Genomic DNA, 23,649 nt, shown 5'->3' with positions numbered 1-23,649 from the left:
AGGCTCTATGTATATACTTTCCATTTGTCTTGGTTAGGATAATGCAAGCCAACACATTGTTATTAGTGTAATGGCCTATTTGGGATGAACAACAACGTGGTGAATAGCCTTCTTAATAGATGCTGAAAGCTGCTTAATTGACTAATAAGCCCTTGCTGTTGTGAGACTGAAAGCATGATGGATGGTCACTGGCTCCCAACACAGAGGTGGAAGCCAAATACTTCCTACAGCTGATAAATATTTTAATCCCGACGCTTTGTGCTCGAAACCTGGACCATCAATTGATCCTGACTGAAACTCCTCTCAGTAGCTTCACTATACTGCTAATCAAGTACTTTCTTCCTACATTTACTGATTAATGCATTTGTGTCAAATTGAATACACTTCCTCTGGTAAAGTCATTATTATAACCTGAAGACCAAATAATTGTAAAACTTAAATTAATAGCCCAGACTTTTATTTGCTTAAATCACTGATCTTTCTATGCCTATATTTGGGACAGGCATATATATGGGACAGGCCTGCCTACCTACCATGCCGGCAAATCTGAACCAATAATACTTCGAGGATCATTGTTTCCGTAAAATGCACAAATGAATAAATGATTGAATTGTGCATAATCTAACCGTTCTAACGATGTGTAGCATGTCCATATTGACCAAAGTTTATGTATGTATAAGTATGCACAATCTAAGCAGCCTAGAACAACCTCAAGCAGGTGACCTAGAGGGTCTCAAGAGGTTTTATACATCTAAAGAACTTATAAAACAAGACCAAGTGTCTAATTGAGACTTGCATTTATTTGTCAAAACGCGTAGCCACACAAGGCTACTAAAAGGGACAGGCTTCTAATTGTGACTAGGCTTTTAATTGAAGTTTTACAGTAAGTGACTAACTGAAAATATGAAGAAAAAGTAACCCTAAAACCTCCAAACATCTTTTTTTAAACAGTGATATTGACTGTAATGAATAACCTTTTTTAAGCAAATACGGACAGGTGTGTGTAAATGTAATCATCAACAGTTCAATAACAAGGTTTGAAATATCAACATAAAGAGCCCAACATACATATTAAGATACTTATATTTTCATTTAGGTACCAAATTTTTGTTTAACCCAACAGCTCATAACCACAGACGGTGGTGAAAAAACAAAACAGGTCCTCAGAGTTCTGGATATTTTGTGACCTTAAGGCCATAACAAATGTACACTAGATTAGGCACTTAGATACTTACAAACCCCAACAATTACTAATTCCATAGTGTGTTAAGCAACAGTCTCTGTAATGTCGTGTATGTTTATCATCTTTTCTTTGTGGTATGATTTTCTCTCAAAAAGAAAATACAGATGCAATCTGCATTTAATATTTTGAAATTCACATATGTTGGACTGAAAGCACTATAATTATATAATGAAGGAGACTGTATTTTTAGAGGGCTACAGGGAAACATAGAAAATAGGCCATACAGGCATATTAACACATTCTGTCATTTGTTGTTGTTATGCATATTAGGTCCCAAAACAGTCAGGAGTTCATAAACATGATGCACGAGCTGTAACATCTTTCCTCAAGTCATTATGTAATGTAATACAGCTATTCCTGTTTACGATATCATATATCTCATACTGGACATGACCTTGGCTACAGCTATCCTCCAGCGGAGCAGCCATGATTTCACCCCAACTCATTTCAGCTGTGATGTGAACCAGCTTTCATGGGCTCAGATTCAGAGGCCACACTCAAGAAGCCTCTGGAGCATTTAGCAGCTGTGCTGCTAAATGACTAACCTTCAATCTGCAAACAGCCTTGAACCACCAACCCAGCCATCTTTACAAACCCCCAGCCTTCATACCCAAACAGCACATGTATTAAACAACGCCATCTGTTTTTGAGGCTGGCTCCAGAGAGGAAGGTGCCACAGATGACGTTGTATTAGTGTATATATTCATAGACTCATTAGCGCTAATCATGGTCTGTAACTGTACTGTGACTCAAACTGTCCTGGCTGAAGACTGTATGATGAAAAAATGGAGCGAAGAAAAAGCCTTTTTGCATGACAGACATTCTGGTGGGAAGGGTCATTTAGATACATCTCTTTCTCAGAGAAAAGGCTGGCTTGTTTATGTTTATGTGTGAGGAGTTTGAGGATGTCGCTGAGAAAAAGGACAGCTAGGTTCATCCTCTCACATCGTTTCTTCTGTGACTCAGACCTGGCTGTCTGACTCACACTGCACACGGATAAATGGTTTCAGTGTCACAGTGAGATTTTTTTAGATACCTTGCAAGTCAAAAAGGGAGCTAGCGTCGGTGGCTTTCTCAGAGGGTGCCTGGGTGATAGGTCGTAAGAATGACCGGTAGCCTTTCAAAATGGCTGCCATGAAGCGCAGGAAGGCTTCCTGGATCTCCAGCTCCAGCATGTGGAGGCTCTTCCCACAGCTCAGCTCTGATGAATCGCTCATGCTCAGCTCCAGCAGCCCGTCAGGACGGCACTGACCTGAAGACAGAGAAAGAAATCAAAACCAGCACCTGTCACTACATACAGTACTGTATGTGAACCTCTGTGTTCATGTTAAGATAAAGGTTGAATCATCACTTTAAACTGAGGTGGCTGTTTCAAATGTTTCATCATTTGCATTGTGATCAAGTTGTTGTGTTCAAAGGGTATGTACTGATAGGTCTTACGCCAGTGCACTGCTTTAAGTATTTAAGTTAGTATTCCTATTGCATATGAGAATTAGACTTATATAATAAGGAAAATAAACTATAGTTGATATCCAAGTTTTTGAAGGCCCATGAGGCTTAAATGTGTCGACTATAACCTCTGGCAGGCATATCAATATTCAGCACTTTTGGCAGAAGCTGGGTAGGTTTTCAACTTCACTGAATCAGAAAATTCATTAATTCAATTTCTACAGCTCAATAAGCAGCAGGTTTCTTGGTCTGTCAGTGAGTGTGCTCCATGAACACCAGAGAAAGTTGACAATAATACAATGAGCACCATGGCGGGCCAGACGGGTAATTAGGATATTATGCTATGATGGGATTATTGCTGGTTTTCAATTAGTTGAATGGAGAGCAGAACAGTACAGAATGAATGGGGAACAAATTGTAAAGACAACAGAATCCAAAACTAGAGATGATGAATGAAGCATACCAGCCTGTGAGGACTCTTTCATTTTTGACTACACTGAACATCAGAAAAAGGTAAAAAAAATAAAAATAAAAATACAGTCCAAGAACATGCAATTCCCCAAGGGTTTGAACAAATTACATGAATGTTTGAATTTATTCGAACTTGACCTTTTGAAAACAGCCTATCACCTTCAACTGAGCACAGAATAAAAAGAACCACTGGATAGAAAAGTGAAAGTCCTGAAAGTGCTTTGCTTGTTAAATCAAACAACTGACCCATTTTTAGAACTGTTCTACCCGTTCATTCGTGAGGCCCAGTACTCACCATCCACAAGCTGCTGGTAGAGATTGCTCAGCACATTCATTAGGTTTTTACAGGCTTTCTTTGGCAGGATCTTCCACGTGAGGGCTCGCTTATCTTCATTGCTAGAAAAGCAAAAGCACACACTGAGCTCTGGAGAGACTGAGAGGCCAAAACCCACATGGACAGCGGTCGGGCCAGGGGAGTTCAGAACACCCCAACGCTGACTGGCTGGTAATGAGGTCGAAAATGATGTGAACTGTTACTGACGTTAACTGACACACAAGAAAAATGCATTCTCGTCTGACACAACACATATTTCCACCGGGACTCCAGGAAAATTTCCTGTTTTTTTTTAAACTTGAACTCATGAACTGGCAGTTTTGTTGTCAGGGGAAAAAACGATGCAGCAAAGGAAACAATGTTGAGCTCTTAGCTGGAAGTGCTGTACAGCACATGTGTGGCTCATTGCCCGGTAGTTTATCCTACACACAACGATGTCATACGATATTCACAACACTGCATATTTTAAAGATTTTAAATCTCATCAATAGCTTGACTAAATAACTCAACCACAATGAGAAGGTTTTTGGGTATTATACTCACTGGAAGATGGTGTTTGTGTCCAGGTCCACGCAGCTCACGTCTGGTGGGGGGTCATAAAGATCAAAGTAGCGGGAGTCCACACCAACAATGAACGGACAGGGGGCGCTCAACACGTCAGCCAACGCCAGGGGGCACAGAGGAATATAAGGGCACGGCCAGTGGAACGGGAAAATCATCTAAAGAGGAGGATGAAGATGAGAAAGATAAAGTGAGACAAAAGGAGGATAGGGCTCCCTCGTTAAATGTTGTGGGTTTATTTAAACTAACCACTCTGATACTAGGGGTGGGAATCACCAGAGGCCCCACGATACGATATTATCACAATACTTATGTCACGATACGATATTGTTGCGATTTTAAACATATTGCAATTTATGGCAATATTTTATCTTCTTCCCAACTTCAAATTGTGTCTCCAAAGGAAAACTCTTTTTCTAGTGGACTGAAAAAGTAATTTTGTTAGTGCCAAAAAACAAACTTCTCATGCACAATTTATATAATAAAAGATCGATACTTGACGTTCGTGTTACGATACGATATTGCCTTGCAAAATAACGCAATACTATGCTGTATCGATTTTTTCCCCCACCCCTATCTGGTACTATGAAAAAAAAACATCCTAATGAGAATTCAACAACCTGTAATCCCTCACTTAATTTCTCAGACATCCGCTCTTTCCACAATTAATGGTGACCAACGCAGAAACTACCACAACCATATTTGACATTAATAACCATCAGTGCAACAGTTTACTTAAAATAAAATGTGAAAGAAAGCAAACAAAAGCAAAGAATAGGACGAAAGCCAGAAGAGCGTGAAGGCAACATGGAGAGGGAGGAATACACTACAGGTTGAGGGCAGATATGTAACCACTCTGTGCAGCTAAAGGCAGTAACTTACAGACACCAGAGCTTCAGTGACGCTGGTCAGTACGGCGGGTCGTAATGAGTGAACCAGGATCTTATGTTCAGTGACAGCAAACACCAGCAAGGTGACGGCGTTCTCTGGTCCAAGGTTTTGGAGCAGCGTAGAAAATCGACCACCACTACAAAAACACAAACATGACAAATTCATACATAAAAATGTACTTACTACATCCAGAAGGAACCACAACATGGTCGCTTAACTTTTCTGGTCCTTGAACACATTTTGGGTTCCAAAATATAAGTAGATGAATACTAGTGTGAATATAGGCATTCTCTTTATTCTATTTTCAAGTGCATGAAGGGATCTCAAAATCAATAATAGTAAAGTATTTAACACCTATTTCAGAATTCTTATTACAGACTTTAATATACCAGGTACACAAATCATCATGATTCATGGTTGAGCAAAATTTGGTATCCAAACTATTTTGTTCTACACATACATACACTGCATTCTTGGGTCAATCAGTAAAAAAATGCATAAATGGCATTTTAGCATAATATTAGTGGTGTGAGATATCACCAGAAAAACTTGTATGCAGCTGCTCTCACCTGAGCGGTAAAGGAGAAGACACTGGCTGGCTCAACATCAAGCTGTCATGAGGGGAAAGCTGTAGAAAAGCTGGAAAGTGAGATAAAACCAACCAAGCAAAAAAAGCCTGCACTGAATCATTTAAATAATCATCCATAATGGAGGACCAAAGCTACTGCACCCCACAGGCAATCCTAAACACCGTCAGAAAACAACACTATTTTCTGCAAAATGATGATTACCCATTTCTAACATGAACCACATGCAGCAAACATCACAGAGATTGTTTTTCTCTTGTGACCTAAACTTACCTGCACCAGGATGCGAGGCCTCTGGGAGGAAGGGAAGGGAACTTTGTGCATAAAATGACAGATGTGCCTGGGAAGAAGAAGAAGAATTAGGAGATGTGAGGCCAAAAATAACAGGAGGCCGAATAATCCGTCAATGCAACCCTCTCAGACGGGTGAGAGTTATGAGCAGCAGAAAAACATGAAAAGCATGAACCTGCCACACACATCACCTGACCAGGGTAATGTCAAGTAAGTGTCCAACATAACTTAACCCTGTTAGAGAGAACAGTAGTGGTGATATATTTAACATTACGAGAACTAATTTGTTATTTGCTGTATTTTGAAGGGATAGCGGCCCAAATTTGGACAACAGTTGCAAGCCACGATCTGGTGTCCAGATGGAAAACATTTCCACTATAACATCAACATTAAAGATCTGACTTTGCTGTTAGTCCCTGTTAAGGCCACAGCTGTTATCTGTGTATGTGTATCTGTGTTGTGCAGCCAGTGTGTCATGCTAAGCAGGATGTGCGATCCCTCGCCGAGGATTGGCCGACACGAGACCTGCCTACTTCCTGGTTCCGGTCGGTGATCTGATTGGTGCGGCGTCTGGCAGTCCCTTCCAACCATCTACAGCCTTCCAGACATTCCCCCTGTTTAAATACCTGCCTCCCTGTTGAACCTGGCAGTTGCGATTTTGCCTTCCTTTGTATTGTGCTCTACTTTAGTGAATGTGTTAACTTCTGTAGGAGCTTTCGTTGAGTGATTTACAAGTGCTGTGGTAAAGAAATTGGGCAAGGATCTTAGTGGGGTTAACTGATACCAACCAGACACCTGTAGATTCAGTTTATGTTTAGAAACACTAGGTTTAGAGGGTGCTGCTCATTTTTGTCTCACTTTGATTATTGATGACTGGTCAGAGAGAGTTTTGTTTAAGTTGATTTTAAAGTAGCTAATGGCTATCTCTCATTTTGGAGAGACTTTTTTAAGTTATATTTATTTCTTTGATTTAAGCAGCACCCACCAGCCCTTTTTGGTGAACACTGTAAATAAATAACTTGCAATTTTACCAAAAACATTCTGGTTCATGTTGCTTCCCTTTTCCCCACAAGCCGGGTCGTAACAGTCCCTCAGATGCACATGTTGACAATATCTCCTTTGAATTAATAAGGTTGACAGCATAGAGTAACTTCCTGTACAAGAATATTGTTTTTTTGTCAACAAAAAACAACAATATGATTTGTAAACCACAATCAGACTGGAATTATTTCTCTAGGGGAGGTGGTGTGATTTTATCACCTGCACTGGTTACTGATCTTAAAAAGTTCTGGAGTTATAAAGCAAGCCTTTTTTCTATGATTTCTAAGCAGATTTATAGACTTTAATTAATGACGGGCATCAGAGATTACGATATTCTCAAAACGTGCAAGTCATACTGAATGATATGTGTTCCATGTCTTTGTGTTAAGATTTGACTTTGAGTTATGACAACACTGAATTATGTGGTGAGTACTACTTCTCACTCAAATTCCCCTCACGCAGTATCAACTCACCATTACAGTCCAATAATATAAAGAAATTTAAAATGCCGTCTAGAACAATAAGTTAAATTACCGTGGAGCACTGTGAATAATTAATTCCTCACCGAGTGCAACATTGACTATAGAGAAATATTTTTTCTATCGGGTAAATATCAGGCAGCATTTCTACAGACCACAGGATATCCTGTCTGAAATAATAGAGATGGAAAATGGGGGCACCTATTTCAGGGGCCCCTGGTTCTCAATCACAGTTGGAGCACTTTTCCAGTGTGGATGAGCATGAAACTCTCCTGGCTGAAACTTCAATACAAATACTGAACAACTGCATTAGGAAATATTTGGTTCTTTCATAAAAAATTAAAGGTTACAAGCCTGTGTACATATAAACTTTGGGGGAGAAGGTAACTATGACTGAAAATGTACTTTTTGGCAAGAAATATCCAATCACAGAGCTTAAAATACTCGTACACTACTAACTGGGGTGAAAACTAAAGATTACTGATTACTGACTTAACAACTGACAATTCAAACTGCGGTTTATATCCATTTAATTTGGGTGTTTAGTTTAATTTTGCTCTAAATAAGTAACTACGGTGCAGTGTTGTGTTCATTCAACAGGGTCATGGGTATTGTAGTATTTAGACCTATTTGTCATCCCAAAGTGATGTAACAACTATTAGCAAGAACGTAACAGAGCATAAAATGGTGAAAGTATGAGATTTTTTAAAAATAACTCACTTCTCTATGGGCAGGGCATGAGGGCCGGAGATGGAGTAGCGATAGAGGAATGTGAGGAACTTGCGGAAAGCGTCAAAGAAGGGCCAGTGGGAAAGCAGGCAGATACACTTGTTGGTGTAGACAGAGCGTGGGGTTGTGGTGCTGTTAGTGGTGCTGCTGGTGGCTGTCAGCGTTGTGTTGGAGGAGGAGGGTTTGTGTGGATCCGGGCTCAGGAGACCCAGCTGGGAGAGCTGCTGATCCGTCAGACACTCCTGCGGATAGGTCTCATAGAACTGTATGGCAGCACCGTACACCTGAAACAGGGGGACATGTTGGATACACAGCTCACCATGTGCAGATGTAGCTCATGATTACTGAGGCATCAGTGCAGGATGTACATACAGTAACTGCACAAGCGAGTCCTTTCCAAAAACAGTGTCACAAGTCAAGCTGTATCTCTGTTACACAGTTACACAGTTATGATGTGACACTGCCTCTGTTAGACACTGGTTAATACTGGATATTCTTTCAAAGGTAAAACTTGCAAAGCATTTCTGTTGGCCTGCTGTAGAAATGTGCAGGTCTGAGATCACCTAACTTAAACTCTCCTTGAAGGCTTCTTGCACTATATTACATCCGTGTTCATTAGCTCTAGGGCTGCAATGAACTATTATTTTCCTTATCAACTGATCTGCCAAGCTGACGTCATCAAATTGCTGGTTGTACCTGACCAACAGTCCAAAACCTAAAAATATTCAATGTACAATTATACAGTATGTGACAAAGGAAAGCAGCAAGTATTGACATTTCAGATTTGAGCATCTAGAATGAGCAAATGTTTGGCATTTTTGCTTGAAAATCAACAGTAACAATTATCAATCTCATTATCTACAGGAGCTTTATTGACATAATGCATTCCCTAGCGCATAACACTAACCTTAACCATCATAACTAAACCAAACCTTAGCTTAACCTTAAAGTAAACCTTATTGTAAACCCTCATACAGCCATTTGAAGAAGCGAAGACAACCGAAAATATCCTCACTTTCAGGGTCAAAACGGAGATTGGTTCTCATTAAGACAGAAGTAATGTAATTTAAACATCTTCATGGTTGAACAATCATCTCCAGAAGAGAAAGTCCAACAGATGAACAGGCCAGCTAATAATGAAAAGGAACAGACAGTTTAGAAGCCTGTATGCAGTACTCTGAATCATCCCTGCACTCTTCAATAAATGAAAACATCAATAAGCAAAGAAATAAAGTAAGTATTAGTACACTGCTGTTTCACCTTTATTGAACATCAATACCATAAGTGCCAACTGCGGCCAAACAAACAGCGGTACGCTAAGCCAGCGTCCGCATTAGGCCAAATAAATCCCCTCTGCTTCCTAGAAATATGAGACTTTCCAAATTCAGGCACAGATCAAAGCAAGCTGGGTTGTCTGCTGGCCGTCTGGGGCCGCTGTGTGGGTCAGTTTTTAACATTTTCCCCAAAAAGTCTTTGTTTGCCGATGACTAAACTGAGGACACCAGTGTGTGTGTGTGTGTGTGTGACACAAACAAAACAATATTTCAAGGTAATGACATTTAACCAGTCCCCACTTATTCAAGGGACTCATTCTGGGTAGGTTTCATTTAGTCTTGTTTGAGTTTATTCTCTCCTGAACAAACTGCACATAACACACGCATGCAAAATACACAAAATGAAATAAACTCAAGTACTGAACTAAGTAGTTAGCATTTCCTATCCATATATAAAGTAGTTAAAATGTGCTCCTCCATGATCATATGCAACAATAAAATTCTGCTTACATGTGAATTCATCAGTGATAATAAATCAATATAATAATGCAACACTGACTGCGGCCATTCTGTACAGAAACAGTGTGTGTGTGCGTCAGGGTTGGGCGATGTCTACAATGAAACATCGGGATGGACGATGTCATTGGGTGCGCGGTCGTCTTATGTGCATGTGTTCTCGCACAGACTTCACTCTGTAAAAAAATAAGGTAGACTATTAACTAACGTTACCAGTCGAGGTGGATATTTTACCAGGTAAAGCAACAGTGAACACAGAGATGTTGGTTTCAGTTGTTTGATAGGCTGACGTGCGGCTCACCTGCTGCCGTGATAACGGATTCCGGGTGGAAATATACGGAAAAAAGACGAGTTCTCAGTCTTTTAGGCGACTTTATAAAACATACTGCTGATGGAGAAAATGGAGCAGAGAGGGGGAAAGAGACAGAAAGAGGCGATGGTATCGTCTATCGGCCCAACCCTAGTGTGCATGCGTGTACACAGGGGTCAACAGGTGACTCTGCAGGCTCCATGTTAAACTGAAGAGTGGAGTCCTGCTGAGTCTCTCTCTGACCTTGGCCAGTAAAACAAAAGTCAGCATACACACACTGTTCTCACCAAATATCCCCCTGCATGTGCTACAGCAGGCCTTCCAATCTCACACACACAAACTTAACTCAGCAGCAGCAGACCGCACAGGGTTTGGAACCGGCGATGCCTGCTGACCCCTAACTGGCCTTGTTCAGAAGAGCTGCTGCTATCTAAACATGGGTAGGCTTTCGATGTTATTTGTCTGCAATCACGATTTCACCACATAATTCACTAATGTGTGTCAACATGAGCCGCATCCCAAGTGGACCACTTTCCAAACCCACAGACCAGCACAGCGGGAAGAGGCTTGTGCTTAGATTTCAAAGGGGGGGTGATGGCGCAATGGATAAGATGTCTGCCTTTGGTGTGAGAGACCCGGGTTCTACTGAATGTGTCCCTGAGCAAGACACCTAACCCCTAGTTGCTCCAGAGGCGTGCGACCTCTGACATAAATAGCAATTGTAAGTAGCTTTGGATAAAAGCGTCTGCTAAATGTAATGTACTGTAATGTAATTTACAAAACCAAGAATGTGTGTGTGTCTGTTTTTGAGTGCGTACGGGTCAGCTGTGGCTTAGAGGTACAGCAGGTCGACCACTGATCAGAAGATCATCAGTTCCATCCCCAGCTCCCCGATTCCACATGTATAAGTGTACCTGGGCAACATACTGAACCCCAAATTGAGCGTGTGTGTGTGTGTGTGTGTGTGTGTGTGTGTGTGTGTGTGTGTGTGTGTGTGTGTGTGTGTGTGTGTGCGCGCACAAGTACTTTCTTTCAGCTGATGAGCAGTTGGCCTCTTGTATGGTAGCTTCTGTGTTTTGAGTAGTAGAAAAACTAGAAAGGTATGTGGAGTCTGAAGCTGCACATAAGCAAACGGACACAGTCACGTCTTTATTTCTTTTATAGTTGTACCAATTGGGGTAAAATGTACAAAATTTGGTTTATAAACATATATGGACAGGACCATAACAAGATAGGTATTAGGTCCTTGTGAGGAATATTCTTTCCTATTCTCTGCGAGGAGATCACTTTTGTCAGCGTATGTTCTCAAAGAGATTTACCTTTATGGGCTGAACAGGCTAAGCAAAAGGGATCAAGTCCCCGACTGATCTGAGTGGCACCATTCAAACATGATGGATAATGGGTTCTGACTAGACATTTGATGGGTCCCGGAGTTTCTGCAGGCTGTCGGGGCAGATTTTCTGAGGATGTGATGTTAGTGACATGCGATGTCAGCACTACAAATGATCTGCAGAATAATCTGTTATGTAGGTAAGTGTGTGATACGCCGTCCTGTTCATTGGTCTAGTGTGTTACAACTGGATTTCTGACAAAATAGGTATCGCAAATCATATGGCAATTGCAATTATCAGTCAAAATAGTCGCAGATTAGATATTTTTTCAAAATCCTTCTACCCAAGTAAAAACTGAATTAAAATACTGTAATTTCTGTTGTCTGAGTCGATGGTACTTTTGGTTTGTTAATCTTACCTGTGATAAAGGACAAGAAAGATAATTAATTAATCCTGAGAGTGAGTAGATAGCACACGGTGAGAACCTGTAACTGCCACATCCTTATCCATGCCTCTGAATACCGCAAATATTATGTTTGCCAGGATACTAGTGTGCATGTCCACTCTGTGTTGCTTGTTTATTCGTAAATACGAACGAAATACAACAGTATTCAATTTGATCTATGTGTTTCAACTATTATATTTAAGCCAACAGACCCAACCTAAAAAAAGAAACACTAGGTATGCAGTTTTTACCTGACAAAGGCAACATGCATGCCTGACCCACTTTCCCTTCTGGCATGCAGAGCACTGTGGTTTTCTCATGCCTAACTCTACTACAGTGCGTTAGTCTGTGGTCCCGTCAGCTGTAAAGATGACAGTTACAGTCTGTTGATGAGGTCTAACAGTTGCTGGTATCCTCTCATATCGGATGATGCTGCTGAGATGTTTGTTAGTCATCTGGATGAGGAAGAAAGACAGAAAAGGCAAAAGAAGAGTGAACCTATCCATTCATCAATTTTACCTTCTCTCCAGATGCTCCGGTGAGGACAAAGGTGGAAAAAACAGGGAGGGAGTATTTGGTGTTAGCTGGCCAGCATTCGATTGTGGCCCCCATGGGAAGGCAGAAGAGAGGGACAGACTCTGGTAGAGGGAATGACTCATAGTCCTCCTCTGGATATCTGCTGAATAAACCTAACGGTGGGAAAAAACAAAACAAGCAAACTGAGAACAGCTAGGTAACCCATCCCCCACCTGTGATTACCAATTAATAGCTAATGTAGATGCAAGATTGCCTTTCCACTAAGCTTAAAAACTAAACAAAACAAGTTCAATATTCATTATAATCACAATTATAATGCACGACTTTAGTGGGCCAGTGCTACATACGCTTGGCTTTGTAATGAGCAATCAGTGCTTGGTAATCAGGCCTCTGGGTCATTAGTCACTGTTAATTGGCACAAACGAGAAACAATTAAATGAATTTGTGCACTTTCTAAACTCTGTGCTAAACTCTAACTTTGGTGCAAGGACTGTATTCTACTAACACACACACACAAAGTGCACAAAAACAGCTTCTGAAAAACAGTTTCTGTAGTTAAAACCCCACGAAGAAGCACATCTTCAAATCAATCTCAAACATATTTCAAAAACTGTTTTTAAGTGCATGTATACATTTTAACAAACGTTTCTCATTGAAACACTTCACTAAAAAAAAAAACAAGTTCTAAGCTACATTGTAGTGTATGTAATCCATACACATGCTGCGTAATGAAGCAACTCAAACTATGATAGTTTGTACCATTTTAAATTCTGGTATGATCAGTCTTGCAGATGTTTATATTGATACTATTTTCAAGATCTAAAAGCTTTACAATGAGCTAAAAATATAATTTGGGTTAATAGGCTCCATAGAGCTGCAGCCTTGATTATAATTCTGGTATGTATAAGCATAAGGGACTCCTTCCATAATATGCACATTTGTTGTAGTCATCTCATTTTACAGTAGGTTAATATAACAATATATTAATTAATGCTACTTTGAGAATTAATATAGTATCATTTGAAGAGGTTCCTGAAAGTTCTTCTCCCTAAACATTAGGCAACTATATTTTACACACTTGCACTGCACACAACTTAATGTGCATATAGGATAAGGTATGTGGTTAAATTCATTCTCTGCATCCTTCAATGGAGCAGTGGGCAGCAACTGTACAGCACCCGGGGACCAACTCCAGATCTGAGCCAGTGTCATTGGTCAATGGCACTGACTGAACCTAAAATGTTTGAGTTATTTACAATATTTTTATTCCCAAATGAAAACCAATGTCTCCACCAAGAAAACAAAGTTAGCGTGTTCAGTTCTGGATCAAAGAGTCACATTAGTCTATAAATAAAGTCAGATGTTACAAAACACATCCGTTACCAAAACTCAGTGCTTACTGCGTGCTTTATTTTTCCTGGCCTGAAATGTTGAAAATAAACTTAATTTCTGTGCGCTGACTCATCCGAAGCATTAGTGAGAAACAGATCGGATCGCTCCATTCACAGTCTGCTGCATATTCAAGACATGTACGAGCCAGCCAATCTGCGGCTGAGCCAAACACAGCAGCACTGTGTCAACAACATTATCAGAAAATGACAATCTTCTGTCAGTGTTTTTGGTGCTGAAAAGTCAGATGAATTTAATGTGAAATAAGCTCATCATTTTTTAAACTCATATTACCATTAAATGGCAACTATTTAAACCCTTTAAAAAGGAGAAGAATAGTGGCGTGCAGAGGTTAATCTCATCACTCCATTTTGAGGCATCAACATGCTTCAACAAGCATGAACTTGCAAAGCACAGCTGTAGCAGAATGTCCTCATGCAGCCAGTTTCCTCCACAGGAGACCCTCCTCTCTAAAGACATTTCTACAACCCCACATATGTTGTGAAACAAAATAATAGGGAAACTTTCAACACAATAAATATTTGTAATTTCAGAATTAATTATTAGTACAACTTGTCCAATTTCTTATTCATTCAACAAGAATACAATTATCCTTGTTCTCTGATAATTTTGTTTTTCCTCACACGAGAATCCAGTGATTGGGGAAAGGAGGAAGAAGAGAAAGCATGTACACATGGTTATTTGACATCTTACATCACCAGGAACACTATTTCCACAGCAGTATTTGGATCTGTGTGCACTGGTAGTTCTGGGATTAGGGAGGGTTTACCTGCTTTGTAGGCTATTGTGTTGGTTTTGGCCACAGACTTCTTATAACACAGGTAGACAGAGGAGCCCCACTGAAAACAAGATCAAAATGAGAAAAGTTAGGATATGGTCCCTTATGAATGACACAGGCCATCTTTGGGCCAATCAGAAACAAAAATGCATAATCCAAACAAAAACTTTGGATCTGTAGTCCAGTTACTCCTTTTCAAAGTTGAAATTATATACCAGTTTGTTAAATCTACACAGCAATTATGAAATTAAACAAGTCAGCTCAATGTTTTTAAAAAGGACAATTCAAATGGTTGTGTGGTTGTGTTTTTGCTGACCCCCAATGGATAAAGTTCTCACCTTGCTTTCATAATGCTGAATGTGGTCAGAGGAGCAAAAGACTTTGAATTTAATCAGAAGAAAGTTTGAGCTTAGTGTTAAGTTATTGTTTTGAACTACAAATTATTATACTGTTCATTACTGCTGATGTTCCGAGGCAAATTTTTGGACTGATTTCCTCCTTCCAGAAAACCATTAGAGGCTAGAAACCTGCTGCAGATACAGTAGGTAGTTAATCAAATTTAACTTTTCAATTTGTTGTAATAGAAACGTTATTATTATGCAGTGCAGTCGCAGGTCCCGTTTTAAACCCGTCCTTTTTGGTGAATTCAAGGATGCAGCAGCAATTGAGATTTGAGAGTCAGATGCTGAACATAAACACCTTTTAAATAAAAACAAGCAAATTAATTTCAGAAAGTGTTGCTTATTGTTTGGAATCTTGGCTTTGATCTCTAATTTTAAGTTGTTGCAATGCAATGCTTTAGCAGCAAATTTTGAAATCTTGATTACTGGTGTCAATTTCAAAATGGCTTCAGCCATTAATGCTGTTGCATTAATATGTAGCAGAAATTACATATATATCTAAATATTTTGTAGGTTGATTTTATTAGACAGAGACAGTAGAGAGAGAGAGAGATGTAGGATAACATGCAACAGGACAAATTTGAAAAATGTGTCTGAAACATTAAGGCCTCCAAGATTTTTACGACAAAAAAAAAACAAAACATGTACTGCGTTGTTCACCATGATGGAGGTCCTACATGGCAAGTTTTAAGTCACTGCAAGATCATATTTATTTAGCACTGAAATGAATGGAAACCAATGGCTGTTTGGAAAAAGTACAGCTTTAAATAGTTATCAACTCCAAATTGCTCCCGATTTCCGGTCCAGTGCCTTGCATGGCTGATCTACCACGTAGTTTGTGTATGTGTGCATGCGTGTGTGTTAATAGGTGAATGAGAGGTACATTGTTAAGCCCTTCACCTGCTAATGCAGGAAAACATGTGTAGTCTATTGTATTCATGATTTGGCCTCAATTAAAATTTTCCCATCAAGCCAGTGACTATAATTATACAGTACAAAGATGTACTACAACCCCAACAGTTTATTCATACATGTACACATCCCAAACAAAAGTCCACTCTCAGACATGTGCATCTAGTTAATTAAGCAATAGCTCACGACAGGCCGTGGTAAACGCTTATTATATCACAGTTAAGGGTTTTCGTTCGGCAGCCCCCTTAACTGGGATATAAAAAGCGTTTACCACAGCCTGAAGTGAGCTATTGCTTTTTAAAAAACAGTTCCCAAGAATGGCAAAATACACAAGAACAAACATCAAAGGCTAGAATTATTAGAAATAAATTTATTTATATTATTTGCACGTTGCCATTTGTTGTGCAGCCACTAAAAACTGTCCAGCGTCAGTAGATTGACTTTGGTAACTTGAATTTGGCCATATGATAATATGCTCGCTACTGTGTACTGGCGGCCAGCAGTGCGTAAAATAAGAAAGGGCGGAATTGCGTTCTCTCCTTGAGCAAAAGTCTTTGACGGCATTTTTCAGTCTATTGAAACTTAAACTTTGCTGCAATATCGCAGACATCTGGGGCAAGTAGTGGACTGCTGTGTGTGTGTTTGTGCGTTTTCGTGTGTGTGAGAGAGGGAAATATTGAATCCTGGTTGAATCACGTAATAAGCAATGATTTTTCTCTCTCTCTGTCCTTATTATTTATTCATATTTATTTATTCATTTATTTATCTCTTTCTGTAACATTAGCTAGTATATTAGACCCCATTTTACAGACAGCATTTTTATAGGTGTAAATGGGGCGTGAGACCCCCACGAAGCTCAGATTATAACTCGAACCCTGTTTAAGAAACAGATGTGTGCAAGGGAATTTAAGGTCATAGTTTTGTATACGCTTATTATACCACCACTATGAACCAATCAGATTGCTTGATTTGAGCTACCCGTTTTATATCTAACCATATACACTAGATGGGTGGTTCATTTCTTGAGTGTCCTTAAGAAATACAGCCATTTCTGGGCGTTATCAGCGTGGACATGTGGGATGGCCATGTCAGGTTCTCTGTGATGCCGATTTCCAGGAACCTAAAACTGTTCACCTGCTCCACCTCAGATCCACTAATGTAGACTTTTTTTGTTTTGCTGACATTGAGCAGTAGGTTGTCTGTGCACCACACAGCAAGTTTGTTGATTTCCTCCCAATAACAAGTCTCATCATTGTTTGAAATTCAGCCGATGATGGTGGTGTCATCCGCAAACTTCAGAACAGAGTTCTCCCCATGTCGGGGGTTGCAGTCGTGGGTGTACAGCATTAACAGGAGGTGGCTGAGCACACAGCCCTGAGGGGCTCCGGTGAGTGCTAGAGTGGATGAGGTGTGACTGCCAATCCAAACTGTCTGGGGTCTGTTTGCAAGAAAGTCCAATATGCAGCTGCAGAATGTGGTACTTAAGTTTGCCTGTCAGGGGAGACTGTGTTGAATGCGGAGCTGAAATCCACAAACAGCATTCTGATGTGTTACCCCATTAGCATGTACAGAGAAGCAATGATGCATCAGATAAACACGTCTTGTTTGTGAAAATTAGTCAGTGCGAGGGAAAGATGGTCTATGGATAATAAAATTTGCAATAAATCTTTGAAAACCACGAGCTGGACATGAAGTATGCACCCAGAGCTGTGCTGAAATATTAAAAAGTGATCTTCACAGCTACATTAGATTAAAAATTTGTGTAGCAAAATCCCAGTTTTATTGTAGGACTTCACAGAACACAACACACAAGTGTCTGCAGATTTATATATTAACTCTAAAAACTTCCTGGCGCACTTACTCTGTGCTTGCACTGATTCTAAGACAGACGTACAGCCACACACACATACAGTGGGGAGAACAAGTATTTGATACACTGCTGATTTTGCAGGTTTTCCTACTTACAAAGCATGTAGAGGTCTGTAATTTTTATCATAGGTACACTTCAACTGTGAGAGACAGAATCTAAAACAAAAATCCAGAAAATCACATTGTATGATTTTTAAATAATTCATTTGCATTTTACTGCATGACATCAGTATTTGATCACCTACCAACCAGTAAGAATTTCAACTCTCACAGTTCTTCTTTAAGAAGCCCTCCTGTTCTCCACTCATTACCTGTATTAACTGCACCTGTTTGAACTTGTTACCTGTATAAATGACATCTGTCCACACACTCAATCAAACAGACTCCAACCTTTACAGACATCTATATGCTTTGTAGAGTAGGAAAAAGTAAAGTAGGAAAACCTGCAAAATCAGCAGTGTATCAACTACTTGTTTCTCCCCACTGTAGTATCTCAGCGGGGGGTAGCCTTCTCTGAAATACCAAATGTAGACCAAGCTGACACAGCAAGGACTGTGTGCGTCTGTGAGAGGTTCGTTTGGTTGGTGGGTGGGAGAGAGAGAGAAAAAAAGAGAGAGAGACAAGTAGAGAAACACTGAGAGAATATAGCCATGTTTCCATCCAATTGTCATGCGAATTTTAAACTGACTTTTGAAATGTCGCAAAAAAGAAAAAAAAAGTAAAAGAGAAATAGGCACGTTTCCATCAGCTGGTTTGGAGCGAATAAACCAGGCTACAGCAAACGTAGTTACATCAGTAGTTGACGTTACACGTGGTTGTAATAAAAAAGACGTATGGGTTCCAAACCAGAAACACGGGCAAGTTGCTACCAGCCATGTGTCCGCACACGTTATGGGAATATCCGGCTGACAGCAGATCAGACATGAGTTCTCTACGTCAGAAGGTATTGGGCAAAAGTGTTTCCATCTCCCGTTTAGCGCATTAACTGTTTTTTGACAAAGGCAAAAACCACCTCAAACAAGAGCAGGGGCGTTGCTAGACATAGCGCTCTACTGGGCGATATGGCCAAAAATGTTATCACGATAAAAACATTTCATATCATTCCATAATTATCACGATATACGTCAAATTATTATTTCTTTCAAGTTTAAAGGCTGATTTTTGCTTACTTGATGCCAAACAGAGGATCACTTCTGAGGTAGAACATTCAAAACTATTATGATAAAATCTTTTTCAACAAATATGACCTTTTTTCAGTCCCTTTTCCTCAACAAAATAAATATTTTAATAGAAAGATTAAAGGCTAATTTGTCCGTGATTCAAATTAATTAAACCAAATATTTACTGACAATATATTGAACATTTATTATATTGTTATTGAGGAAAACTATATTGCGATAATTCTCATTCCCCATGTAAATGTTTCATTTATTTTAGATTGAAGCAAATGAAATGTGTCAGTATGTGCCTCACCAGCGTCCCTTGCTTAGCCCATTAATATTGGCACTGTCATGTCAGAAAGGGCTTTGACCGGAGCATGCTCACACACTTTTGTCACCACCTGACAGAAAAATTCTGCTATGGGTCCCTCATACCTGACTTGTGAGCCATGTAAACAATTTGCCATTGCTGCACAGTCACACCTGACACTGCATTGCTCCCACTACTACCTTTCCTTTAAAACAGACTGTTTTCTTTAATAAGCCTGAACGGAAACCTCTTCTAGAAAATACCACTGCTGATTTGAATGGACCTCTGCACACTAACTCAATCCTCCATCAAGGTCTGAGCTGCTTGTATCTGATGCTGCCTGTAGACCTCTTGTTGTGCTTTTACTGGCTGAGGCTGCCTGTATTTCATCTGGGTCTGTGTGACCTTCTAAAAATGTCTGGACTGGGTCTGCGCTAGTACTGGATTTGGATCAGCTGTGCTTGTTCTGGTTTATGATCCAGCATGTACTCCCTGTAAATTACAAATATCAATACTTATTAATGTTATCAGCTGCTTCAAGCCCATTAGTTTCTTTCTTTTCTTCTTGTGCGTCCAAAACCAAGCCAAGGGGTCTTGACAATTTTACTGGGACACAGGCACATGGATACAGGGGCATGTGCCCCAGTAAAAAGGGTCAATTGCAAGATTCTGCTTCCCTCTTTAAAAAAGAAATGAGTCTGGGACAGTATAAACACACACACAGCATTAAAAAACATCCTGAGGTAGGAGGGTTTTACACAATTTTCCATAATTAGATGTACTAGCCGGTCCGAGTGATTCACCTAAGGGCTGAAATCTCCCTCCTAACTACTGATTAAACCACATCATCGGTCTATTTCTTATTTCTGTGTCCTTCACAACTCCACAATATTTCAGCACACAAGACACAGAGAAGCTCTACTTTGCTCTAGCATGACAATTTTGTCAACACGACTCCATCATTTCTAATTCTTTAACTGAAGAATGTTTTGTAACTAAATCTGTCTGTGTGTTTGTCAGGCATACTCATGGTCATCATATAGTGCTGACTCTTATCACCAACAAGTCTCTCCTTTAAAATGTGTTAAGAAGGATTTGAGTAAGTGGAGTTGAGGATTCAAAGCTTCATATATTCTGAATTTAAGACAAGGCTCTAACAATATGAGCAATTAAGTCTGCAGAATTCTTACGAACATTTCAGGAGTTGTTCTGTAATGTAGAATTTTTGCGGTGCCAACTTACCCTACAACTACATCAGAAGAAGCATGTGCAAATAAAATGTGGCTTACACAGACACACATGTAGCTTGTTAATGTACAAGGTTAATGTTAATAAATTCATCCCGTTGCTCAGGCTGTAAACATTGCTCTCTTCTCCCCTTCTGCAGGGTCTCTCCCTCTGATTGTTGAATATTTTTTCAAGATGCAACTCTAGAAAGAAGTCCTTGCTTTTTGATTCTGAGGGACTGACATGTTTACTGTTGATATATCAAAACTCCACAGCAGGAACACGCCAGAAATACCTGGACTTGACCAAGAAACTCCTCACCAAATAAAACATAAAACGCACACAGTGGAAAGCAGTGACATAACAATGATTAAGCATTGTAGTTATAGGGGTAAAATTTCCATAACAAGATTTCTGTACACCAGTGTCTCTCTCACCATGCTGCTGTTGAGATTCTTCTCCACCTTGCAGAAGGTGTGTGGGGGCGTCTCCCCCTTGCTTGGGATGATGATGCAGATGTCGGTGACGGCCAGAGCGGTGTGCGGCTGGCTCTCAGGCGCCCGGCGGTAGGTGACATAGATCCGCTGGGAGGAATTGCCACTGATGTTGGCTGGACGACCGGAGGGCGTGGTCTGGATGAGGTGGCAGCCCTGCTTCAGTCGCTCCTTCCACTCATACAGCACGCTGTGTGGGGAGGCAGAACAAGGCAGTCAGCCAAAAAACTCCACATCAACATGCGGTTATGAGTGTGATTACAGTGTAGAATGAATAAACACAATACGCAGTCGTGATCTCGTTGGGCCAATTAGGTGGAGCTCCACGTTCATAACATTGGGCATTTATCCCAGTTTTCAGTGTGACAGAATGGAGCTGATTAAGCTTAATGCCTGCTTTGCACCTCATAACCAGCAAAGCAGAACTGATGCGATTCATGAAAACCCATAACGATCTATAAGCTTATACAGTTACAATCCAGAGTGTGCAGTCTCCTTACCTTCAAGCTCAGGGCCACTTTTAAACTCAATTACGTTGGCCACACTCGCAGGAGTCTACACTTGCAGTAACAACAACATATGAAGTACTATCAAGTTGTGTTGAGCTGTTTTTGACACACACACATTCTTGACACACAAAAGAAGACTGAAGGGAAATTTACAAATAATCTGAAACTGCAGATGTTCCTGTTTCACTTACAGTAAGTCATCAGTATGGAAGCATTTTAGTTTCTTTGTAACTCATGATAATGTAACCTGCTTGTAAAAGAACAGTTTGGCAGCTATGTTGCATGCAAATGCCATTTTTCATGTCGGGTAACAGCAACATGGCAGCTCACTTAAACCAACAAGGAACCTAATGTTGCCAAATGTGGAGCTCCATCTGCATTGGAACCCAAACTTGAGAGCTTGTGGTGTCATTCCTCACTGTTACCTTCTTCTATATATACACACTTTAAAGAGGTGGTATTATGCTCATTTTCAGGTTCAAAATCCTATTTAGAGGTTGTACTAGAACAGGTTTACATGGTTTCATTTTCAAAAAACACCATATTTTTTGTCATACTGCACATTGCTGCAGCTCCTCTTTTTCCATCCTGTGTTGAAAGCTTCATTTTGGCTATGGAGTAATACCTCACGTCTCTAAATGATCTTTGTTGGAAGTTGCACATTCGCAGTTCCTAGTTAAGGACTACTAGCCAATCAGAAGCAGAGAAAGGCGGGTCAGCGAAAAGACGGTAAACAGCTTCGATTCAGCCGTAGGCTACATGTTGCCGATTTTTCACTTTGCAACCTAGTACATGCACAAAAAAGATATATACCTCAATAAAGGAGAGGGTAAAAGCCAAAAAGCATAATACCACCTCTTTAAACTGAAGCACGCACTGACCTAAATGTACATTTGGTATTGTTGTGCAAATGTATTCTGTGAAATGTATTTGTTTTGAGTTGTTTTTATATAAATAATTTTATTGCCCATGATGGTCTCCTAGCCAAAATAACATTTTTATCATCTATGAAGACTTTTTTAATGACCGAATTGAATTAATTTAATTTTGACCCCAAAATCAAATCTGACAGTCATCATACAGTATTATGTACTAGGTTTATGTACAGTACACTGTTAGTCAACATATTAACCCAGTCCACTATTACAATACTCACACAAACCACTTAGAGGACAAGTACTGAGAGGTACATAACAGTAGCAGTAATTTTAAACATCTCTCTTTGTGCTTCCATTATGCACTTATCCTCCATTACGGTTTCAAGTGGAACTCGACAAGCATTTTGTGGTAATATCAGAAAACTGAAAGAGAACAGAATTTAAAGCGGTCATCTGAGGGATTTTTTGCTGTTTCTCATTGCTGTGGCAATTCTGCTCTGCTCGCAGCAGGTACCAAACACTGTGTGCACATCTTTCTCTGTTATACCAGACTACTGCAGTTGTCATCCTTTCTTTAATGAGTGAGCCACCTTTTGAATTCTAAACTGGCCTTACTACGTTTGCTAAATTAGAACTTGAGTACCTCCCCAAACAGCTGGAGCTGCGTGAGGAGGTCAAAGCTTTGTGCAGTATAGTCTAAAAGAGCTGGTCTTTATTTTAGGTGAGGATGCTCACCCCTGCTAGAAAATAACATTAAACATTAAGAGATTAACCTTCAAGGGAAGAGAGCAGAGGTGCTATTCTTGAATTTCTCTGAATCTATTTCACACAGAAAAGTCATATATTTAATGAGTGTGGCTATTGTTACGGCAGTCAGCTAAGCTAACTAAAGTATTCATGAGATGGTATGTGTCAGTGCTCGGGTTGATCACTGCGCTGAACAATTTCCTGGTGTCTGAAGATTCTCAGTCATCCATGTCATAGTTATAGTATCTAGTTATCTGTTATTATTGTGCAACTAAAGAAGCCTCTCGGATGGGAGTCAAAATGTCTTCCAGTATCTTTAACCAAGTCCATTTGACCTTGATTTTAACCTTCCTTGGACAATTTCCTGATGGAAATCCTAGAAGTACCAATGCTCCTCATGTTCCTTTCTAGTCCTCAGTATTTAACAAAGCCAAATTTATATTAATATGTCCACTTGTCACAGAT

The 23,649-nt window shown here is 40.0% G+C and overlaps 1 protein-coding gene across 2 annotated transcripts in view; it reads right to left on the bottom strand.

Moving 5' to 3' along the window:
- The window catches only part of LOC119889881 (C-myc promoter-binding protein-like), a 79,266-nt gene that overhangs the window by 36,232 nt on the left and 19,385 nt on the right, over positions 1-23,649 (bottom strand). For both annotated transcript variants that reach the window (XM_038700782.1, XM_038700781.1), the window contains exons 3-12: positions 20,994-21,240; positions 14,669-14,738; positions 12,472-12,641; positions 8,068-8,360; positions 5,810-5,876; positions 5,519-5,577; positions 4,941-5,085; positions 4,041-4,216; positions 3,459-3,559; positions 2,280-2,495 (exon numbers count right to left, since the gene is read on the bottom strand). In XM_038700782.1, the coding sequence (XP_038556710.1) occupies positions 2,280-2,495; positions 3,459-3,559; positions 4,041-4,216; positions 4,941-5,085; positions 5,519-5,577; positions 5,810-5,876; positions 8,068-8,360; positions 12,472-12,641; positions 14,669-14,738; positions 20,994-21,240 (1,544 nt within the window). The remainder of the gene's footprint in view (positions 1-2,279; positions 2,496-3,458; positions 3,560-4,040; positions 4,217-4,940; positions 5,086-5,518; positions 5,578-5,809; positions 5,877-8,067; positions 8,361-12,471; positions 12,642-14,668; positions 14,739-20,993; positions 21,241-23,649) is intronic.

This window comes from Micropterus salmoides, unplaced genomic scaffold (assembly GCF_014851395.1).
Source record: "Micropterus salmoides isolate LMB-PRFRI ecotype aquatic unplaced genomic scaffold, ASM1485139v1 Ms_hic_scaffold_6, whole genome shotgun sequence".
NCBI lineage: Eukaryota > Metazoa > Chordata > Actinopteri > Centrarchiformes > Centrarchidae > Micropterus > Micropterus salmoides.
The sequence above is the reverse complement of the archived record's forward strand: the minus strand, read 5'-3'. Positions and strand labels throughout refer to the sequence as shown.